Source organism: Macrobrachium rosenbergii, chromosome 33 (genome assembly GCF_040412425.1).
Source record: "Macrobrachium rosenbergii isolate ZJJX-2024 chromosome 33, ASM4041242v1, whole genome shotgun sequence".
Lineage (NCBI taxonomy): Eukaryota > Metazoa > Arthropoda > Malacostraca > Decapoda > Palaemonidae > Macrobrachium > Macrobrachium rosenbergii.
The window spans coordinates 5,355,662-5,376,923 of NC_089773.1; the positions used below are offsets into that span (position 1 = coordinate 5,355,662).

Here is a 21,262-nt window from a genome sequence, read left to right on the forward strand (position 1 = left end):
AAGTGAATCTCTTCTATCTTTATTCTGGAAAATGTCAAGCATTTGAAGATCAACAGCTTAATCACCAATTGGGTGCAAAAAAATTTTTTTAAATGGACATCACTTTAAATAATCAATTCCCAACTTACCATGCCATCCATGATTTCTGACACATTGGTCATCCCCATAAAATCTTCAAGAGTCATGGGGTCTGAAGGGCACAGGAGACCGTGCACTGTCTCCCACTGACCAGCTGTCAGATAAGGATGAAGCAGCCACTCATCCACACCTTCGCTGCACATGTGGTAGTAGACATCGTGGGGATGCGATCCAGTCATCAGGTAGTAGTAAGCCTTCAAGTATTAGAGACAAAATTGTCAGATGATCACAACATGATTAACCAAGAGATCTGGAATCACATAAGCATCATAAAATTAGGCAACTGTGCAACTGATGATTTTTATTTTAATGCAAAGGCCAGTCCAGGACAAACCAATGGGGCAGGGTGTAGGAGTGGTGGTTGGTGGAAACGTGGCTTTCAGCAGAGAAGAAAGCGATGGATGAGTCTGGTAAAGTATGATGGGCTATCATTTATGAAATTCAGGGAAATGGAAAACATACCATAAAGGCATTGGATCTGACTTAGTAATGGGGTCTCCATGTAGATAAGCTCTCAGTTAATAACAGTTAATGACTTATAACAAGCAACATGATAGGCATGGAAGAGAAAATAAAAGTCTTAGAGATATCAGTTGTGATGCTGAAAAACTCTCCGATTGATGTCCTGCAGGAAGATGACCAAACATCAGTGACACTGAGAAGGTCACTTGATGTTCATGACAAATGGAAGCCAGGCAAAGATAATGGAATCCACCATTTTTTAAGAGAGAGAGAGCTTTAGACACTACTGACGGTAGAAGTTAGAACAACAGAATGGAAAATGCTTTTCCCTAGTGGTGCATGTTTCCAGGAGTAGCTGTAAACCTTGGTAAAGAAAAAGAGCCAATTCATACACAAACTCCTTAAGGAATCATGTAATATGGGTCATGTCATCTTGCCAATCTTTAGCAATGTAAAAAACAAACCGGCTTTAAAAGCAGAGAATATTTGGGAGGCCATAATAAGAAAAGGGTAGAGGAGGTAAACTAACAGAATACTAAAAAAGTGTGTCCTTTTCAATATAAGATCAAGCCACAGATCCATCAGAAGAGAAGAACTTTACTGCCAAACAAGAGAGTTTCTTTCAACATGGAAAGAGTGATGATATTGGAATGGAATGGAATGGAATGGAATGGAATGGAATGGAATGGAATATAGAATTATGGCCCAAGGCCAAGCACTGGGACCTATGAAGTCATTCAGCACTGAAAGAGAAATTGATAATCAAAATGTTTGAGAGGTGTAACAGGAGGAAGACCTCGCAGTTGCACTATGAAACAATTATTAGAAGAGGGTGAAAAGTAAGATGGAAGAAAGAGAATAAGAAAAGAGGCACAGTAAAAGGAATGAAAGGGGTTGCAGCTAGGGGCTGAAGGGACGCTGCAAAGAACCTTAAGTAATCCCCACAGTGCGCCGCGTGAGGCACACTGACTGCGCTACTGCCCTATGGAGGTGAATGATATCAGATAGCCTCTTCATAAAATACATCATTTTTTGAAGAACACAATCATTCCTGCAAGATCTGCAAGAGGCACGAGAGGCAGCTAAAAGGCTATGAATGAATTACAAGCTCGCTCTCTCAGCCAGATGGCCGAGGAACAGAAGCTATCAAAGTGTTAGCAAATAAAGAGGGTTACAGTTGAGCAGGGACACGTCTCAGTAACAGACGTTATGACCCGACCTACACTTGGGACTTTGAGGTTAGGCATACACCTTGAGGTTAGACATACACTGAGAATGAAAATAAACAAGTAAAAAATGCACAGAAGTTTCTTCGGCACAACTGAGTTTTCTGTTCAACGTATAATGCTGTATGAAACTCTCAGTCATGGCCCATGAAACTCTCAGCCATGGAACAAGAAACTTTCACCCACACCCCAGTGGTGGCCTACGTTGTTGGAACCTATAGCGGTGCCAGACGCACGATCATGGCTAAGTTTAACCTTAAATAAAATAAAAACTACAGAGGCCAGAGGGCTGCAATTTGATATGTTTGATGATTGGAGGGTGGATGATCAACGTATCAATTTGCAGCCCTCTAGCCAGACAGCTAAAAAAATCGTAATATGACAATGCATTAATCTGAAAATACTTTAAATTCTTAGAATCCACAATTTAAAAATCAATACAAAAGCCAAATACAGAAAACTTAGACTAGAATCATTCACAAAAGAATGTTAGAGAATTATTATATGGCTTTGTGACACAGTCATGCAACAGCTGATAATGAAGAAAGAACAATATTTGAGAGATTTTCAAACGCTGAAGAAGTATAAGAATCACATTCAACATCAATGAAAGTCTTCCTAACAGGGGCATGCATATAATCATCAACATAAGAGATCATATTTCTTAGTGAATCTACAGAATATCCATTTGTTTTACATCCTACATGCATACTTAAGAAGAGAGAATAAGAGTAATGAAAAAATATACACTGAGCATAAAGAGATTAGTATTTACTTTTCTATCTACTAGAGAAATTTTAAGCAAATTCTATTACAAAATGACTGTAAACATAATCAGAATTTTTGAAGAAATAAAATCAGGATTGTTACACCACAAAATTTCAGAGAGAGAGAGAGAGAGAGAGAGAGAGAGAGAGAGAGAGAGAGAGAGAGAGAGAGAGAGAGAGAGAGAGAGAGCCTTACTTTAGATTCAGGGAACCACAGAGCAATAGCCACAAGGTTAGGAAGTATATTAGTGACTTTTTCCTGCAAGACATCCAGCTTGTGCCAACCACCAAACATCCCGTGGAAGTCGATTTCACCAGTAGTCTCTGTCAGACATAGAAAAGAATCATGGAAAATCTAACAGATAATTATCTCAGATGACGAATGCATGGGCGTGATGCTGACATAACTAAAGACAAAACAATATCATCATAATTCTATAATAAATGAGTAAAATCTAATCTTTTGGAAGCCATGTGAGGATTGTGGGATGGGAAAATGACCTTCAAAGTGGTAGGTATTGGAACTAAGGCATCTTAATATCCAGCAAGCAAGAGATTACAAGCAAGACAGAGGTTAATGGTGCATTGAGTGTGCTGTTGACAGAGTATAAATGAGCCAGCATTGTGAATGGATATGGGAGGGGTTTGTCTAGTTTTTTCACATGAGCACCCTTGTGCCCTCAGCCCCCTCACAAATGTTAAGAGAAACTTCTTAATTTTGTATACAGTATACATATACACACACATATTTATATAAAATAACATATAATTATATAATGTGTGTGTATGTATGTATGTACTTCCACTATCATACAACAACATTCAGTCAATATATATCATATATTCTGCAACAAAAACAATATCCTTTTCAGTTTCAACAACAAACTTGTGCAAATAGGCTCACCATTGATGCTGTTCGTCAAAGCCTTAGAAACCTGATAGACGGTGCTTACTGCAGGCACTATGTACTGGTCGCCCAAAGTGGACCTCACAGTGTCCAAGCTTAAGCCAGTGGCAAGAATGATGAATTCCTTCGGTGGCCTGTCAAATAAAAAGGCAACATGAGTGATTATCAGAAAGGGAGCCACTAATCGCTTTGAATTCATGATCCATCAGTAAACAAAGAGAATATCCAGTGGTATACTTACACATGTATATGCAGGCAAGCATGATCACAAGAGCACCCTGTTTTTTTTTCTAAAGAACATGATCTCTTTGTTTCACATGCAGTAGGCAAAAACCATTTAACTCTTTATAACTCAATATGCAAAATATATGTGATCGATGCTTAAAATGAAGGTTTGCTATACAGTGGACCCCCGCCCATTCCGGATTTGTGGAAAATTCACCTATTTGTGGTATATTTCATAGAGAAATATTCATTAATTATTGTTTTCATGACTAAATGCACTTTTAGTGATCAAACTATTAAAATACTCAGGTATAAGCATTTTTTGAAGGGTTTTTGGTGTTTGAACTATCAAAATAGGCAGTTACAAGCATTTTTAGAAGGGTGTCAAGTATTCGTGGATTTTAGCTATTTGTAGGGGGTTGCAGTACGCATCCCCCACAAATACCGGGAGTCGACTGTAAACCACATGCTTCAATTCCTTTCGTCTTGCATAAGCATAGAGAAGCCAAAGGAAGAGACAAAACTTTTCTAATATACTTACAAGGCTAGAAAGGTCTGAAGCCTCTCAAACACTCTATGCCATTTGGACTCCTCAGCCCAAGGAGGTATTTGAAGAGGACCCTCATAAAAGTTGCCCTCTATAACGTACATGGCATCCCAGGCGACGTAGTCCAGCAAATTTGCCAACATAGCTGCATCTAATTCCATAGTGATGTTCTGTAGGGAGCAGATACATTTCCAGAGATTTATTGGGCCAAATCAATTAGGAACAATATGTGCATTATGCTAACAATTCACAGTTTTATATTTAGAAATTAAGCAACAGATTGTTCACGTTCATGTAACCATTACAGTACTGTGTTCAGCTGGAATACTGGAATACTTGGAAAATATTTATTGATATTACAAGATCTTATTTTGTATTTAAGTTTTATGTACATTTTCCAAACGCAACAGTGCTTAACGCTCAGGCATCTCCTTTTAAGCTTTTTGTACCTTTCCAAATGCAACATAATGTTGAATGATTCACTCCATTGCTAGTTGCATGCAATGGAGTGAGTCAGTGTTTTTATCCCCTGGCTCCCCAATCAAAGAAGCATTCGCCTCCCTTAACTCCTCCTCCTCCAGTCCTGTAATGCTAAACATTCTGGTATTAAACAGGCTAGAAAACACCAGCTTTTCTGCTCTGAAGAAGTGAATTCCCCACAATGGAAAGAAATCTATTTTGGTCTCATACAGAAAATAATGTGTGGATCTTTAGCAACAAAATTCCTGGAAACTAGTACAAATCCTCTCTTCTGTGTTGATGAAGAGGCTGTACTCTTTGGCTCTCATTTCTCAGCAATTCCAGTGCTCCTTCGTCACTACTTTGCCCATCTCCAATCGTATACTGCACAATTCAATTTCAGCTTATAATGCTCTCAGAGCTTTAACTTCCTTAGGTAGTACAAGGGATTTGTGGAAGCAGTTTTAGTTATGTTATCTGTTCACCCTAGAAAACATTGACTCGTTCCAGATAAAGCTAATAAAGTTCCCTCTACATCTCTTCAAAATATTACACTATTAGCATTTAACCATTCAAAGCTTCACTTCACCCTGACCTGTTCAAATACTGACCTTTGCTAGTTTTAATTCTAAACACCTGAAGGTAAAATCTGTTAGCTAGTTCTTTTTCTTTTTGCTTATGTCTGGTTATTCTCTGTAAAATACTAATTGTAATTCTAAGGCAATCTACAGAACCATATATCCTTTATTATTATTATTATTATTTTAGTAGATGAAGCCTATTCACAAAAACAAGCGCACAGGAGCCACTGACTTGAAATTCTTTTAGCTTCCGAAGAATTTTGGTGTCAACCTCCCACCACAGACCAGACCCAACACTGCAGCAGTAACTGATCATGATACAGAGCCAGTGATTCTTCATTGCCCTGGGGGAGACATGAACCCGCAACATCTGAGTGGCATGCCACGACACTAACCACTATACCAGCAGACCAGCGTATGATGTAAAGAGCGAGTATGGGTTTAAAAAATGAAATAAACTCACTGCGATGATTGGAGGCGAGTTTGGTATAAGCTGCTCAAGGATCAGTGACATATGTTGGTAATTGCAAATAAATTCCAAGACATCAAACAGCACGACAGAGGATTTATTGGAGAGATAGTCCCTGTTGCCATCCAGGAGAAACAGGTGGAAGTTACAGAAGGTGTCGCTTCTGAAGAACATGGCCTGTGATATCTGGAAGAGCAAACATTGAGAGATTTTTCGAAAGATATAGATTTGAAATGTTTACCTGGTGTCGAGTTTCAGTTCCTGAAAATGGATTTGTTATAAAATATCAAATCATCTACTTTTATATGCACACCAGTGGAATATTTACAAGTTGCTAAATGAGTTTTATATTATTGTCATAGAGAAATAACTTATTATTCAAGATACTAACCACTGAGTAATTGCCGAAAAAATCCATATACTCCAGCAGGAACTGTGGCAGAACTTGCATCATGTCAAAGAATTCATTTACCACTGGCTTGTCCGCATATGCCTGATATGAAAAAATGATGCAATAAACAAACATATGGTATGTGTAAATAATTACCAGATTAGTTATATAGTAGTATTGAGTAAACTTCGTCAATCAACAGATATCAATGTCCACTATAAGTATTGCTTAATTATACACAAATTAAAAACACATAAATATTTGATTAAAGATTTGACCTCCCGAAAATTTAGTTATATTTAATATGAAATAAAGACAGAGAGACTAAATTTGCCAGAGTTATAGCACTGTACACACATTCCTTTCTCTCTCTCAGGAAAAGATTGGATTTCACCCTCCTCTAACAATGTCCTAAGGTGAGTTATGGGGTTTCTATTCCAGCAGTGATTTACTTGTTCTTCTAGAATGTACCACTTATTGTCATAATAAATCTAGGGGCAGGTTGTACATAAAAATAATCGAGAACATGGAACGACAAAACATTCTGGTGGATAAACAAAGTAAGCAAGCAAAACCAATCATTGTACAACGAAACATTTTGTCTTGGGAACAAACATTACGCACATTGACAGTAACAGATTTTCAATAATGTAATAAGAAAGTTGGTAAGCTGTGTTTTCAACCAAGAAATTTCTACCGAAGTATAGGCAGTCCCCGCTTACCGGCAGCATCGGTTAACAGCGCTTTGGTATTACAGCTCTTGGCTAGCGACATTGTTAAGCGGATTTTTGGCACCGATCTCCAGTTAACAGCACCATTCAGCAGGGATTTCTGTGCCATCTCTGGTTAATGGACCCAATATCCGGTTAGCAGTGCCGTTAAGTGGGGGATTTCGGTGCTATTATCACCAATTTTCGGTTAAGGGCGATTTTCAGTAAGCAGTGCTCGGCCAGGGATGGAACCCCTGCTGTTAACCAGGGACTGCCTGTAATTCAGTTTGGCTAAATTACGGTAAAACTTAGCCATATTTCCAGACAATTCTGCAGATTTACCTCTCGTAAAGCTTTCCATATATCACCTGCTTTTGCAAGGGCCATAGTCAGTCTCACGCTTCGTAGGGTCTGATCCAACTTGAGGAGGAGCTCCTTGGTAGCCTCTCCTTCTGGAGTCTTACTGAATAAGACTATTGGTTCCAAGAGCTTTGCAAGAATCAGTGTACTGCAAATGTGATATAGAAGGTTATTACCACAAATCATTGCTGAAGGATGGCTTTTGAATATTAAAGATTCAAGCGTTTAATAGAAATTCCAGATCTTTCCTAGATAGTAGGGTTTTAAGTCGGTGTGTATCCACCTTTGCGGCATGTTTAATACAAGCCCATTGAGGATGACCGTAAAAACATAAACAAAAGACTGTAAATATCATAAAGATAACAACCGCCAAGAAATATTAGGCCTAGCTAATGACCCCTGAACTTTGCTGGGGTTCACTATCTAGGAAAGATCCGAAATTCCCATACCTGAAAACTGTAAATCCAATAAAGTACGTGAGCTAACGCAAGAAACTTCTACCTGTTGTCCCACATCGTATCGGATGTAACGTTAAACACCAAACTTGGTATGGCACGCCACATTTCAAGGCCCAAGTAAGCACCAGGATCAGAGAACTTTTGAAGGAATGTTCCAGTTAGCATTTGTTGCTCTAGCTGAGACAAGACTTCCAGGCTGTTCTCAAGACTTTCCCCTATCTCTGCCGTAAACGGTTCCTGCAACGAAACGATGTACCAGTGAAAAGAATCTCATTCTGTACAGGCAATGGAAATGGCAGTAAGGACTGAAATGGCACAAGTATGAAACTGAATGAACAGATGAAACAGTGGATATGTGATACTTAACTCAAAAGCCAAATCACAAAGGTCAAGAAAATTTAACTCTACAAAAAAAAGTAAGAAAAAAATGGTGCCAAGTGAGATGAAAGGTGGGTCCTAATGTTGTACAGTAGTCTAGCATTTATTGTTGTTATTGCATTGTTAAGGAGAGGATATATGAGTTTTTTTGTTTTTTTTTGCAAAAAAATGAATACAAAATCCTAAGCTTTATTGAAAATTTGTTTATCATTCAGAAACAAGATGAAAACATCAATACAGCACTCATGCCAGTGATTTTAAAAGCTGATAAACATGTCTTGGCATTATACCAAAAGTGTTCTTTCACCAATTACAATGGAAATAATACAAAAGTAATGAGCATCCAACTGCTGGGCCTTCATCTCGATAGTTTAGGATTACAAACAAAATGCAAATTCTCAGAAATAACCGACAACGTCATTCTCTTTAAACTTCTGTCTCAACAACAGTGATCATTAAAGCACCCGAAATTTACTTTTACTGTGAATCACTTTAGCAGGATTAGGTTTCTGGTAAAAAGCGTCCTCAGTGAATGGAACCCGGTACGAGGACAATTTTAACTAATCCAAACCCAACCGAGGTAAAATACATGCTTGGTGAATGGAACCCGCTACAAACAAAAATTCAACTAGTCCAAAACCAGTTCGGTCAGACTCCGAACATCTTACCTGGAATATGGATGTTTTGAAGAAGCCAGCTATGTCTCTGATCACGTCGCCTGTGCTTACTTCACACAATCGTGTCACGGTCAACTGGAAGTTTGGGCCCAAACTCTGGAGGTCCATCTGACACAAACTGCTCCATCCCAATTCTCCGGCTGTTGCGTTTTCTTGCCACATCTGGACCAGTTTCCCCACCTATCCAGTACACAAATGACATATTCATCATTATTTTGTACAACAGAAAGGGATTCAAAGTGTTCTTTTTCATACTTTTAATCAAATTTTACAAATACAGTAACCACTTCACTTGTGTTATATGGATTATCTTAAATCAAGTGAGGGAAAAATATGAAAAAAGAAAAAAATCAACAGATCATTATAAAACGTAGCTATAATGTCTCTACTGAAGACAACTGAATCTGAAGAACATAATGGACGGATAGATCAAGTCAGTCTCACTATCTTCACAATTGTTAACGAAACTTGCAAATGCTCTATTTTTGTCGGTGCCACAAAAGATGTTGACAATAATAAAGTATGTTAATATGAATATCTCTTTAGTATCCCCTATCCTTTCCTATTTTGGCAATATTTCATCAATAAAATTTTCATGGCAGCTGAAAACACGATTATTAAAAAAGGAGATTTCTTTATAAACCATCTTCAGGTCTATATAAGCAGTTCCCAAGTAACCAAATCAATGTAAAACAAAAAAAAAGCATCAGTCACCATCTCTTCAAAATTTTATTTGTAATGATTAGGCACTTTTTCTTTTAGGAAAAGAAAAAGATAAAGTCAAAATGATCTTTCGGAAACCTTAACGGCAGTAAAAACATTAAACGAACGCTACATACTACAGGTAACTGCAAAGCCATGACCGAAGTTTAAATCATGAGCGATTTCATTCTTCCCTATTCGTCCACCGGGTGTGAATCTCCACAACATCTTGAGAAACTATGATTTTTATTATTCCCTGGTTATCTGTGAATTGTCTTCCATCTTAATATCTGCGAATGATGTCATATTCTAAAACCGTACAATACAATCTGTTTTATAAAATAAAGATAAGTCGACCCCCGGTATTCGCGGGGGATGCATACCACTAACCCCTGTGAATAGCTAAAATCTGCGAATACTTGACACCCCTCTAAAAATGCTTATAACTGCCTATTTTGATAGTTCAAAACACCAAAAAACCTCTCTAAAAATGCTTATACCTGAATATTTTAATAGTTTTATCACATAAAGTGCATTTAGTCACGAAAACAATATGAAAATACTGTAGTTTGTGAATAATATTTCTCTATGAAAAATACCGCGAATACATGAATTTTCCGCGAATAATGTACATGTATGTTCCAAAGAGAAATCCACGAATAGGTAAGACCGTGAACCCAGAACCACGGTTAGGCGGGGGTCCACTGTACATATTTCTTTCTTGAGAAGGAAACACATCAAACTTCGTATCTCGAACCTCTTCAGGTCTCTGCGAGACCATGCCAGCGAGATCCTTCAAGGACATCGGGACAAAGGCAGTTATCGTTTCCACAATGTTCTGGAGAGCTGGGGAGTCCTTCAACATGTCCGGGAAGTTCGGGGCTGTTGAAGGAAGATGAAGAGTGAATGGAAGAAACGTAAAGACTATTTTACAGCCAACAAATATTCCATTAACAATAAGATTAAAAGAAGCTGAATAGTTCACATGTCAAAGAGAAACATCAAATTTTAAACCTGCTTTTTAATTAGAAATGTTTGATTTACAGGAAGACGGTGAAGCTTTAGGAACAAGAGACAATTCAGTGATCTTTACCGAGTAAGTATCCCACAAAAGTCTGGTGTAATGTGACCATCCTGAGCAGGTTAGATTTCAACTCCTGATCCTCTCCTATGGCCCATCCTAGGGCAACTTCAGCTATATGAATGGCGTCACTAAGGGTGCTGAAAAGGAAACAAGCAGCTTTTCTGACACCTTAAAGAGCATATTTTACAGTTTGTATCCTTGGAATGAAAATAATTAGTCTAGTATGCTCTGGTCAAATGAAGGGTCTATCCTAACATCCGATTTACAGAGAGCCTTTACTTCAATTCTAATTCACCTCTAACACTAAGATACAGGTTTTCCTCCCGTACGAAACAACAGGAGATTTTAAAAAAGAAACTTGCAATTATGTTGTACATATAATAATGTATCAAGTTTATTGAAGGTAAAATTGTCCTTTTCTTTGAGTGAAACTCATTATCACCAGATGAGTGACTATTTTATGTAAACTCAAAATGTACCAATACCGTCAAAATGCTGATATCATTTGCAAAAGAGTACACTGTACATTAACAGGATACACATTATCCTAATTTTGCATGGCATAAAAAAATGATGGCTACACAATAGAAGGTATATGACATATAGAGGTAAAACATTATTCATTATTTTACACTTATCCACTTTATACAGTGTAAAATTTTACCAAGAAGGTTCTTACACACAGAATTTTATTTCGGTATCAACCATTTCCTTTTACATGGTGCCTGGAATTAAAACGTGCAGCTTTTTCTGTACTAAGTCATTCATTCTTTTTCAAATCAAATGCTGAAGAACCCTTCCACAAAGGGCTTGTTATCAATTTGCAAATAAGGTATTGTAAAGTCTTCTACAATCTTGAAGGGCAAATTATTATTAGGACTGCTCATACAAACGAAGTCTATCACACTGAAAAAGAAACTTATACTCTCAGCCTTTTCTTTCATCTCGAATAAGATGAAGTAAGGGCTCTTTCGTTCGTGACTGTGAGTCTTCCATACCTGTTGAAATATCGCAGTGAAACCCTCCTCAGAAGCTCCAACCACTGTTTCTTCTGGAGGTATGATGGGAGCTGTAAAGTCAAGGCAACACCTGCGTTGGAACCCTCAGCATTTGATGCGTTGTTACTTGGTGATTGCATGTGAAGCGCTTCGTCCATGAAACCTCGCAATCGTGATATAATATCCTTCACGTACGATAAGCTATTTTGACTTGAAAAAGACCTGCTGCTGTTGTTCTTCGAGGAAATAAAAAAAAGCAATCTGTAGCTTGTTACAAAATGATTTTATAAAGATAGATAGATAGATAGATAGATTATATATATACATATATAAATAAATTTGATGACCAGCCATCAGACCTAATTATAATTTCAATAGTTCTGTAGAAGTCAACCATCAGACTTGATTGGTACTTCAACAGTTCTTCACTTCAGTTCTTCAGTGCTCTTAGTTACCAAAATGATATAATTAAAGAAACGCCCTGTCCAAAATTAACAATTCTAAACCCAGCTCCTTTGAATATCTTTGTGTCTTACAACAGCAGCGCCATTATGCTCAAAGGTATATTTCCACATGCCGTAATGGTGGCCAATTTAGACCATCCCCCCCCCACAACACACAAAACACACACACACGAAACGTATAAAGCAAGTTTGTTGCATATCCAACCCATGTTTCATTGTGATCACACACACCTGCAGAAGGGTCATGTGCTCTTAAGAGAATTCCTTAGATAAATCTCAAGATTTATATATATAAGAGATGCTTATACTTGTTGTGGAAAGAGCAATTAATGTGTTTAGAATTATCACTTTCTGCTTGTGTAATATATGGTACGGCATATCAAGGTTCTTTCATGATACGCAAACTAGAAGTAATGTTTGACGACGTGCTGCTGCAACTTATGGAAAATGTGTAAAAGGTAAAGTTGTAAACATTGGAATTATTTTGACATGTGGGACTGGAAGGAGTTGGATGACATCACGGATATATATCATCCACTTTTCATACAACTCCCAATTAGAAACTAATACTTTTCAATTTGTATGACATGTGTCATTATGCAAAGAGTATGTTGTGCTAATAGTATTAATAGCATTACAGTTGTGTTAATAGTATTAACGGCATTACAGTAAGTGACCCGGAATTAGTGCCAAAAAGAAACAGTAGTTCTGATTGTGGTTTGCATTTATGTAACACTGAAAAGTGGCAGAGTACTTACAATATCCTTGATGAGCTGATCATACTGAAACCAATCATTCAGCTCTTGCAAATCGAATGATAAGAGGATGGAACACACTTCTTCCAGGGTATCCTTGAACTGCACAGAGTCACCCTCGGGATTCAGAAGACCAGAAGTGGAGCAAACATCGCCTAGACTCATGTTTATCAGCTGTGGGTTACTTTTGAGGTTGAAGTACAGTCCATCCACAAGGTCGACCCAAGATGAGTTTAGAGTGTTATGGATCTCCTTCAAAGATGGTGGTAGATTTAAAACAAGAGTATCTGTGGACGAAATTAATATTTTATCTTTTACAGAACTAATTCAAGGCTCTTTGAGTAGCACACAGAAGCATTACTGACGTCTCTTCATTATATGCAGACATAAGTATTGCATTATAGACAACATTACCCATGTTTCGAGGAATCTGGTCCTTTAGCCAAGACAGGATGACTTCTACATCAGCCAGAACTTCAGTCAATGGCTCGTTCTGTGACGCTGCAAAGTCTAGTGTCATGAACAGCCTGAAATATAAAGGTGGTGCTATCATCATTACTTCAAAATTCACTCGAGGTATTTCTCTTTGGTACTGTACATTGCCTAAATTTTAGAATCCTCTTGGTTCATGCACACTTACCTGTACTGAATCGGCAATTCCTATTTTAACTGCAGTTAATTGTTTGGACAGAATTTTGAGATTACCAGTAGACTGTCAAAGATACCCTGTATTACACTGAAATATGCAACATGGTAGTACTGATCTGCAGTGCAGTTTTTTCTTTAACCAACCACGGTGCCAATTGTAGAGTGAATTATCTGTTGACCAAATGTCCTGACTGTCAATTCATTTGTACTAAGGTTAAAGAATGGAAATACTATGATAACAGCTTTTTGTAACTAAGTGACAAATACCAGCAGAAAATATAAAATACTCGTCACGAAATTATAGAGCAACTGGCTATTTACGTATCTTAAAAACTGTGTGGTTTTTAGGTTTAAAACTAGGCACCTGCTGAAGAAACCCACAAACAACAAAATCACAAGGGCAAAATCGTTCATTATATTTTCAGGCTGTATCGCAGTGATTCGTACAGTCTTCACTCACCACAGAACTTACAGGGCAGAGTAATTAACCTATGTTTACAAAGAATTGGTTAAAAAGTTGAAAGTGATAACAAGAAATTTTTGTTTAACATAAAAATATCATCTTTAGGAACAGGTGATAGACGGATAATCACATTTCTCATCTTCTCACTCAGAAGAGAGAGAGAGAGAGAGAGAGAGAGAGAGAGAGAGAGAGAGAGAGAGAGAGAGAGAGAGAGAGAGAGAGAGAGAGAGAGAGAGAGAGAGAGAGAGAGAGAGAGAGAGAGAGAGAGAGAGAGAGAGAGATATGTCAAAGGATTGAACAATGGAAAGGCACCATGTGTTTATAGGATGACAAGTGAGATCTAGCAGAATGGCAGTGGTGAATGGCCAGGAAATCTTATACCTGTACTTCATACAACAATTAAAAAGTTTAAGCATGACCTTTGCTTTACCTTGTTTAGGGAACCATTTCTGCTGACACAGGCTGGCTCACAAGAATGGGTAAAATCAAGATCACTGCCACATTTATACTCAAACTTAAGAATTGTGCAAAATACCAGACTTTCTGAAGCAAGGGGATTCACTGATTACACAGGCCTCATATCTAGAGCACACGAAAAAGACTCACCAGTTCATCTGCACTTTCTCAAGGCCTTCGTAAAAGAGCCTTGACTCTGCAACGATTGCCTCCCAAAGCTTCCTCACACTGGTGAACTCTGTGATATTTTCTGGATTGAAGCTGGCTACAGCGTTGACGAGCAATTCTCCGGTTGACTCCAAATCTTCAAGTAGCACACGAGGGACAACCAGGTTGCCCTGCTGGAAGGAGGTCTGGAAGATGGTGGTTATCTATTAGTAAACTGCTAGGTTTGACACATTGTCACTGCCTTCAAATATGAAATGACCTTGTAGTCAAAGCTTGCATTCCTCTGATTGTTAATTGGTATTTTTGGGGCATAATGGTAGAATTTGAAGAGCTGACAAACAAGGAATTATCTAAACTTTTTAGCTATGGAATTCTCCGGAAGCAAGAGCCCATGCTGAGCCATAGCAGAGTACTGAATTTAATTTTGAACTCATAAGCTGTCCTATAATCTCACTCCACTTCACATTTAAAATCGTAGCTGGCAAGTTCGATGTTCTCCTAATCCTAGCAATCTTCTGTACAGCCTAACATATCTTCAGAAAATGGTGAAAATTTACCTAAAAGGCCAATTCTTTAGAATTTGGAAGAATTTCGAATACAGTACTATAATAATAATAAAGGAATATATTAGAGTTTATCATCATAAAGCTGTAACAAGAAAAGTTTTAGTAGTTTTATATACACAGTACAAGTATATATATGCTTATATATTCATTATAAGTTTGTGTATTTGTTTTGTAAATGTGCACGCATGAATGGGCTTGAAAGTTATGGATGATAAGGCAAAAATATACTGTAGTTCTCTCGAGTTGCTACAAAAATGATTAAGTTCAAAGATGTCTCACAAATTATGACAAATATATGAAAAGCTTTTGCAAGCAATATGTCACATACTTATACACACACACACATGCACACACCATCACTATCATCATATCACAGACATCTCATTTAAAACCAGAGGAATGAAATCCCGATCAGTTATTAGTTGGCCCTTTAAAAGACAGCCGAATTGAGATCAATTCTTACCAGAGCATCAACCAGAGCACTTGCAAGCGGTGACTGCAAATTGGGCGGTTCGGGATGGGTAGAGATGTAGCAGGCAAGCCCCACAAGGGAACTCCGATTGACGCTCCTTTCACATGTGGAGTTGACTGCAGCCATCCAGTCCATGGGAAGCTCTCCCTGGGAAGAAAAAGAAATGTCAGTAGGTCAGGAAGAAACAAAAGATTTATGTCAAGAATAGTTTGAGTAGTCTACTGAAAAACAAGACCAGTTTTCGTTTTTAATGTTAATAAAGTAGCAGGAATGTTTGTAGTCTTTCTACACTTTGAATGCCACTCGTTTTCCTTTCCTTCAGAATGGAATCACAAGATGGTAGAGTTTTGATACAAAAAAAAGTAATTAAAAAAGGATTGAAAAAACCGAAGCAGTGCAGGTCCAGACTGAAGAGGAGGGTATGTAGAATATCTATTAGGCAACAGTTATGAGAACACTTTGCGACCAGAAAAAATGGCTCTATGTAGCTGACACAGACTACTACTACGTGCATGTTAATTTAAAAAATATGATATTAGACAAGAGTGAATTGTCTTCAAGGTTGTTTAATATTCTTGGAAACAAAGTAGGCAGTCCCTGAGTTAAGGTGGTCTTGATGTAAGTCGCTCCGATCTTACCAAGCTTTTCAAAAATATTTACAAAAAATTTGTCTCCGACTTAAGGAAAAAATCCAAATTTAAGGCAGTCCTGAAGTTAGGCGACATTAGGCTGGGTACTAGTTTCTGAGCTCCCTTATGTAAATAAGTTGCCATCCTTTCATGCAAGCCAACCACAGGATTAAAGGTAAGGTTTTCATCACTTTTTTTTTTATTTCTAAAAATTTTTAAAAGTTAAAATTAAGATCTTCGCCTCAACTCGGGGACTGCCTATATTAAGGTACAAAATTTTAGGATAAGACATATGGTTCACATCTGAGTGTGGAGCAGTTGATGTTTGCAGGATACAATACTGTCTGCTGACAGTCAAACAAGAGGACGCAAATGGAAATGCAAGTTTCAAAGGGTTTTGTAAGAGGAGGAAGTTGAGAGTGCATGTCAGCATGAGTCAGGTAATAAGGTTAAAGGCTGATAAATAAATGTTAACAGGCATACTAGAGGATTTGAACTTTTCTATGTGTTTATGCATTTTGAAGTAAGTATAAAAGAACACTATCGAATGAGAGAAGAGCATATCATAGCAAGTAAATGGAAATGTGGTATCTATGAAAGCAAAACCTTACATTTGTGAGAGGAATTTTGAAGCAGCTCTTATTTCAGAGGAAAAAATTTTATAAATGAATAAAAAATTAAGAAAGCATTAAAAACTATTATCATTAATTTTATACTTAGTATATGTGGAGTGGGAAGAGTTGCAACAGGGAAGGAGAATGTAGAGATCCGGAGACTTGTTATGCACATAACGTGGAAGTGTTTTCTGAGGCACTAGTTACGCAATGAAAGGTAAACGAAAGGAAAAATAGAGGGAAAACCATGATTCAACACCCAAAAACTGAATGTGGCAGAGGCCTTTATAGTTTGTTTTCCTCTCAAGCCACCCGATGTATAAATGGATCTCACAATCAGCAGAGTTACATTACAAATATGTCTATTTTATATCACATAAGCATTATACGTACAAGGAAGGGAACCAGTAACCTCAGTTTGTATTGTTGCCAGGACTCACAGGGCAGCACTCCTGATTCAAGTGATCTTTTATGCATTTCTCAGAAGCTACTTTATGTCCCTGTTAGAACTGTAACTAATAACGTATGTCAGGCGCTACAAGCTTTCCAACCATATGTATTTGAAATCTCTTCCTAATCTGTATATAGAATTGTTAACCATTCTTCAGCTGTGAGGAAACAAATCTGACTATATAGATATCCCTTTGGTTTCTCTAAATTTAAATGTTACTTTTACACTCACAAGAGCTCTTGACCTGTCAGAGATTTTCTGTCAATAAAACACTTTCTGACTACGACTTAAAAGTAATACAAAAGTGAATGACTTGCCGTTATTGAGGAAACAAAATAATCTGTCAGCTCCTGGAGGAGAAAATCAGCAGTTCCTTTCGGGTCCCTCTGTAGGAAAATAACCGGTAAGTAGTCTTCAGGCAGACCAATAAACCTTGCCAAAGATGGTGGCCCTGTAACAGAAAATAAAATGCAAGATAATACTGCACTGTTTTTATGGAAGCTGTGCACACTACATAATTTTTGCAAAATCTGCAAACTATTTTATACAGATGAAAAGTTTTAAATGTGTTTTCATCACCGAAAATTAGAGTAACCTAGTGACCAACAATATCTCTAATTTTACTTTCACAGAGAAATAGATTGGTCATAATCAAAGTTGCATATGAAAACACACAGATCAGCACAGAATCTAAGAACTCCGAGGCCTCGGGCATTTGGTGATTTTCACACCACATAGGTCTGCAAGAATGCTATGATCTTCCTTGCATACTACACAAGAGATATAATGCGTTTGCTGCTGACCCCATGTGAAGAGACTCCTCTGCCATGCAAGTGGCATACACAGCCACTCACTTTGTGGAGGAGCACGAATCTGCATCACCATAATCATGACAAGGTCACATTTATGGTGACGCATATTTGTTTCCTGCTACTGGACATCACAGCCACTTCAAATTTCTTGCACTTAGATCTTAAGGCTTTATAGTGACAAGCGTATCAAAAAAAGCGTGAAGAGTTCAAGAAGTTAAGAGGGTACTGTGGATACTACAATTATATATATGTATTACACACACATACCTAGGTGAATATCTAATACTGTATCTGAAAACTTTGTTCTGTCTTATATGGAACATACAAACTAATCTGTTCATACCATTCAAGAGTTCAATGATGGCCCTCCCAATGGCATCTGCATGGTACATGAAGAACTGAATCTGCGAGTAAAGAGACTGGGTGCTGGGAAACTTGTCGAACCAACGCAAGGTGACTTCCACTGTACCTGCCATTGCTCTGTAAAGATGTTTAAATGGAGATTGTAAAATGAATCAGGTACAAAGCTTAAGAAGGCTAAGATGAATTGTAACACTTTCATTCAGTAGATGAAATGTAAAATGAATCACGTGCAAAGCTTAAGAAGGGTAAGGTGGATTGTAACACTATTATTCAGTTCTCTAAATTATACTATGATAAAACATGAAATTCCTTCCAGAGGTAACACTGCAGACTTTTAGGGATGCAAGGAACAGCAGCATTATTGATGAAAAATACACTCACTAATGACTGAGGTTCATGAAACTCTTACGACTAACCTGTAAATCTGATTTTCATCGAAAGAAGGCACAGAGAAGGACTGTCGCATCTCTTCCACAAATGTAAACGCAACGTCTGTTAACTCCTGCGTGAACTTCGGGCTAGACTGGATCAAAGTTGTGGTGAGGTTCTTCACCAGATGCATCGAGTGACTCACATTAATGTGACTGGGAACTGCATTTTCGACCTGCAGATGAAAAGGAAAAAGTTAAAGAAAATATTCTCAACCATTTTACAAAAACTATGAAATTACTACTACTTGTCTCTCTCACACACACATACACATGCGTATATATATGTATGTATATACGTATGTAGGTAATGTAAGTATGGTTTATGTTTGACTGAGAGAGAGAGAGATAAAGAGTTGATAGTGGAAAGGGAGTGTGAGATTGATATCTGGCGAGAGAAAGTGTTTGTGAATTCTGAGAGTAAAGGGGAAAATCTTTATGACCAAAGTGAAGCCTGTATTAAAAAATTTTATTTTTAGAGTCCAGATTAATTTGTTGGGAGTAAAAGTGGGACTAATACAAGGGCATGTGATGATTTAAGTGTCGTTTCATATTTTATAGATGGAGTGAAGAGAGAAATTTCAGAAAGAATTGAATATAGAATTTAGGCCAAAGGCAAAGCACTGGGACCTATGAGGTCATTCAGAACAGAAATGGAAACTGACAGTGAAAGGTTTGAAAGGTGTAACAGGAAAACCTCGCAAGTGCACTATGAATCAATTATTAGGAAAGGATAGAGAGTAAGATGGAAGTAAGTGAATATGAGAGGAGGTACAGTAAAAGGAACGTAAGGGGTTGGAGCTAGGGGATGAGGGCACGATGCAAAGAACCTCAAGTAATGCCTAAAGTGCACAAAATGAAGTGCACTGTTGGCACTAACCCCCTACAGGGGAAATTTAAGAAAGGACGGGAGACTAAAAAAAAATGTTGTGCATAGAGCTATGGTGGCTGCATTGTGTTCGTTCTGCAGTGTTATTGGGTAAAAGTGAAGAAAGCTGCAGCAACAGGCAAGAATCTGAACGTGTCCTGTGAGGAGATATTTAAAATTAAATGGTGAGATGTAAACTCAAATTAATTACTTTACTTGAAGAGTACGTTTAAAGATATTATACTCATTTACTTTGTTGGGAATGGTGCTTTATATTATTGATACCTTTTATATTGAAGGTCACTATTGTTATTGTTTCATGCGCTGCCATCTTGTGGCGAGTCGTAAATAGAGTTGAGAATGAAGACGCTCACAGGGAAGACATGTGTTTAAGTTGATGCTCGCATTTCTTCTTATATTTGCCAAAATGGTGAACGTACACACAACATTAAATGTTCGAAAGAATTAGGTAATGATGGTAAATGGGAGTCATGAAATTGAGAAAGGAATGTCTGTATGAATTGTAAATGAATACAACTTGTGTTTGAGCATAAATGTAACATGATGGTAGGATAAAAGATGTGACACAGAGAGGGGGTGAAGCAATGGATGTAGCAGGGTGTAAGCAAAAGCTTTGAAAGAGAAAAGGAATGTCATAGCACAAAAAGTTGCGATGTAAGAAAGGATTGTAAGGTAGCACCCCTTCATGATAATCAAGTCTGGGTGTTGGATCTGAATGAAAGTAAAATCAGTGAAATTAATGAAATGATTCGAATGCTTAGTACATAAGGAAATGAAAGGATAAGTCACAAGGAAATACCAAGCGGTGGTGGCGTCAGAGTACTTTCAGCTGGTACAGTCACGTAAGGCTTCTAGAAAGTGTTGACCAGATAAAGTTAAAGAGGAGAGAGATTGCAAGCAAGATAGAGTTGAAAGATGCAGTGTGAGTAGTGGGATTCGACGTGATGCTAAAGAACCTTCTGTGAAGGCATATGAAGCAGCTAATTAGGTCAAAGTTTTCGGCATTGTCTGTTTAGCCTTGACTCAGCAGGTAAAAGATGAATGCAATGGAACCATCCCCATTTGAGAAAACAACTTATAGTGAAAACAAGTCTTTACACTGAGGTTCACTTGTCACATCTTGACTCAACCCCAATTTTCACTCATATTGAAGCCAGGATGATGATGATAATGGTGGCTGTCACATACAGCTTTTTCAACCCACTGGAATCTTTTTATTACTTACGAGATCCCGCATACTTTGCGATAATTTTGGATCAAAGGAAGCTATCTCTTGGGAGATCCTTGTGCCATTTTCACATAAATACTTTTCGAGTCTTTGGACATTTTCCTTGATGTCCTCCAGATTAGACCAAGATTCGGGCAGCTTATCAATGTCAGATGAAGAAGGATAAGTAGTAGCCAAAGTTACAGACCCACAGGGATACTTCATCCAATCTTGAGTCCCATTTACTACTAAGGCGAATGCTCCCTGCAGGAGATAAGGAGACTGTGAAAGGAAGAAATTGGGCTTTGGTGGGGAAACCAAACAGGTTTCCAGCCAAA

At 37.8% G+C, this 21,262-nt stretch overlaps 1 protein-coding gene across 1 annotated transcript in view; it reads right to left on the bottom strand.

The window, feature by feature from the left end:
* The window catches only part of LOC136855828 (uncharacterized), a 105,963-nt gene that overhangs the window by 40,770 nt on the left and 43,931 nt on the right, over positions 1-21,262 (bottom strand). Inside the window, exons 20-39 of the mRNA XM_067133184.1 lie at positions 20,943-21,188; positions 18,817-19,004; positions 18,381-18,517; positions 17,543-17,676; positions 15,523-15,678; positions 14,476-14,678; positions 13,173-13,285; positions 12,762-13,045; positions 11,540-11,775; positions 10,551-10,678; positions 10,215-10,339; positions 8,747-8,935; positions 7,744-7,937; positions 7,225-7,390; positions 6,173-6,274; positions 5,776-5,967; positions 4,267-4,442; positions 3,498-3,634; positions 2,790-2,917; positions 129-332 (exon numbers count right to left, since the gene is read on the bottom strand). Coding sequence (XP_066989285.1) covers positions 129-332; positions 2,790-2,917; positions 3,498-3,634; positions 4,267-4,442; positions 5,776-5,967; positions 6,173-6,274; positions 7,225-7,390; positions 7,744-7,937; positions 8,747-8,935; positions 10,215-10,339; positions 10,551-10,678; positions 11,540-11,775; positions 12,762-13,045; positions 13,173-13,285; positions 14,476-14,678; positions 15,523-15,678; positions 17,543-17,676; positions 18,381-18,517; positions 18,817-19,004; positions 20,943-21,188 — 3,438 coding nt within the window. The remainder of the gene's footprint in view (positions 1-128; positions 333-2,789; positions 2,918-3,497; positions 3,635-4,266; positions 4,443-5,775; positions 5,968-6,172; positions 6,275-7,224; positions 7,391-7,743; positions 7,938-8,746; positions 8,936-10,214; positions 10,340-10,550; positions 10,679-11,539; positions 11,776-12,761; positions 13,046-13,172; positions 13,286-14,475; positions 14,679-15,522; positions 15,679-17,542; positions 17,677-18,380; positions 18,518-18,816; positions 19,005-20,942; positions 21,189-21,262) is intronic.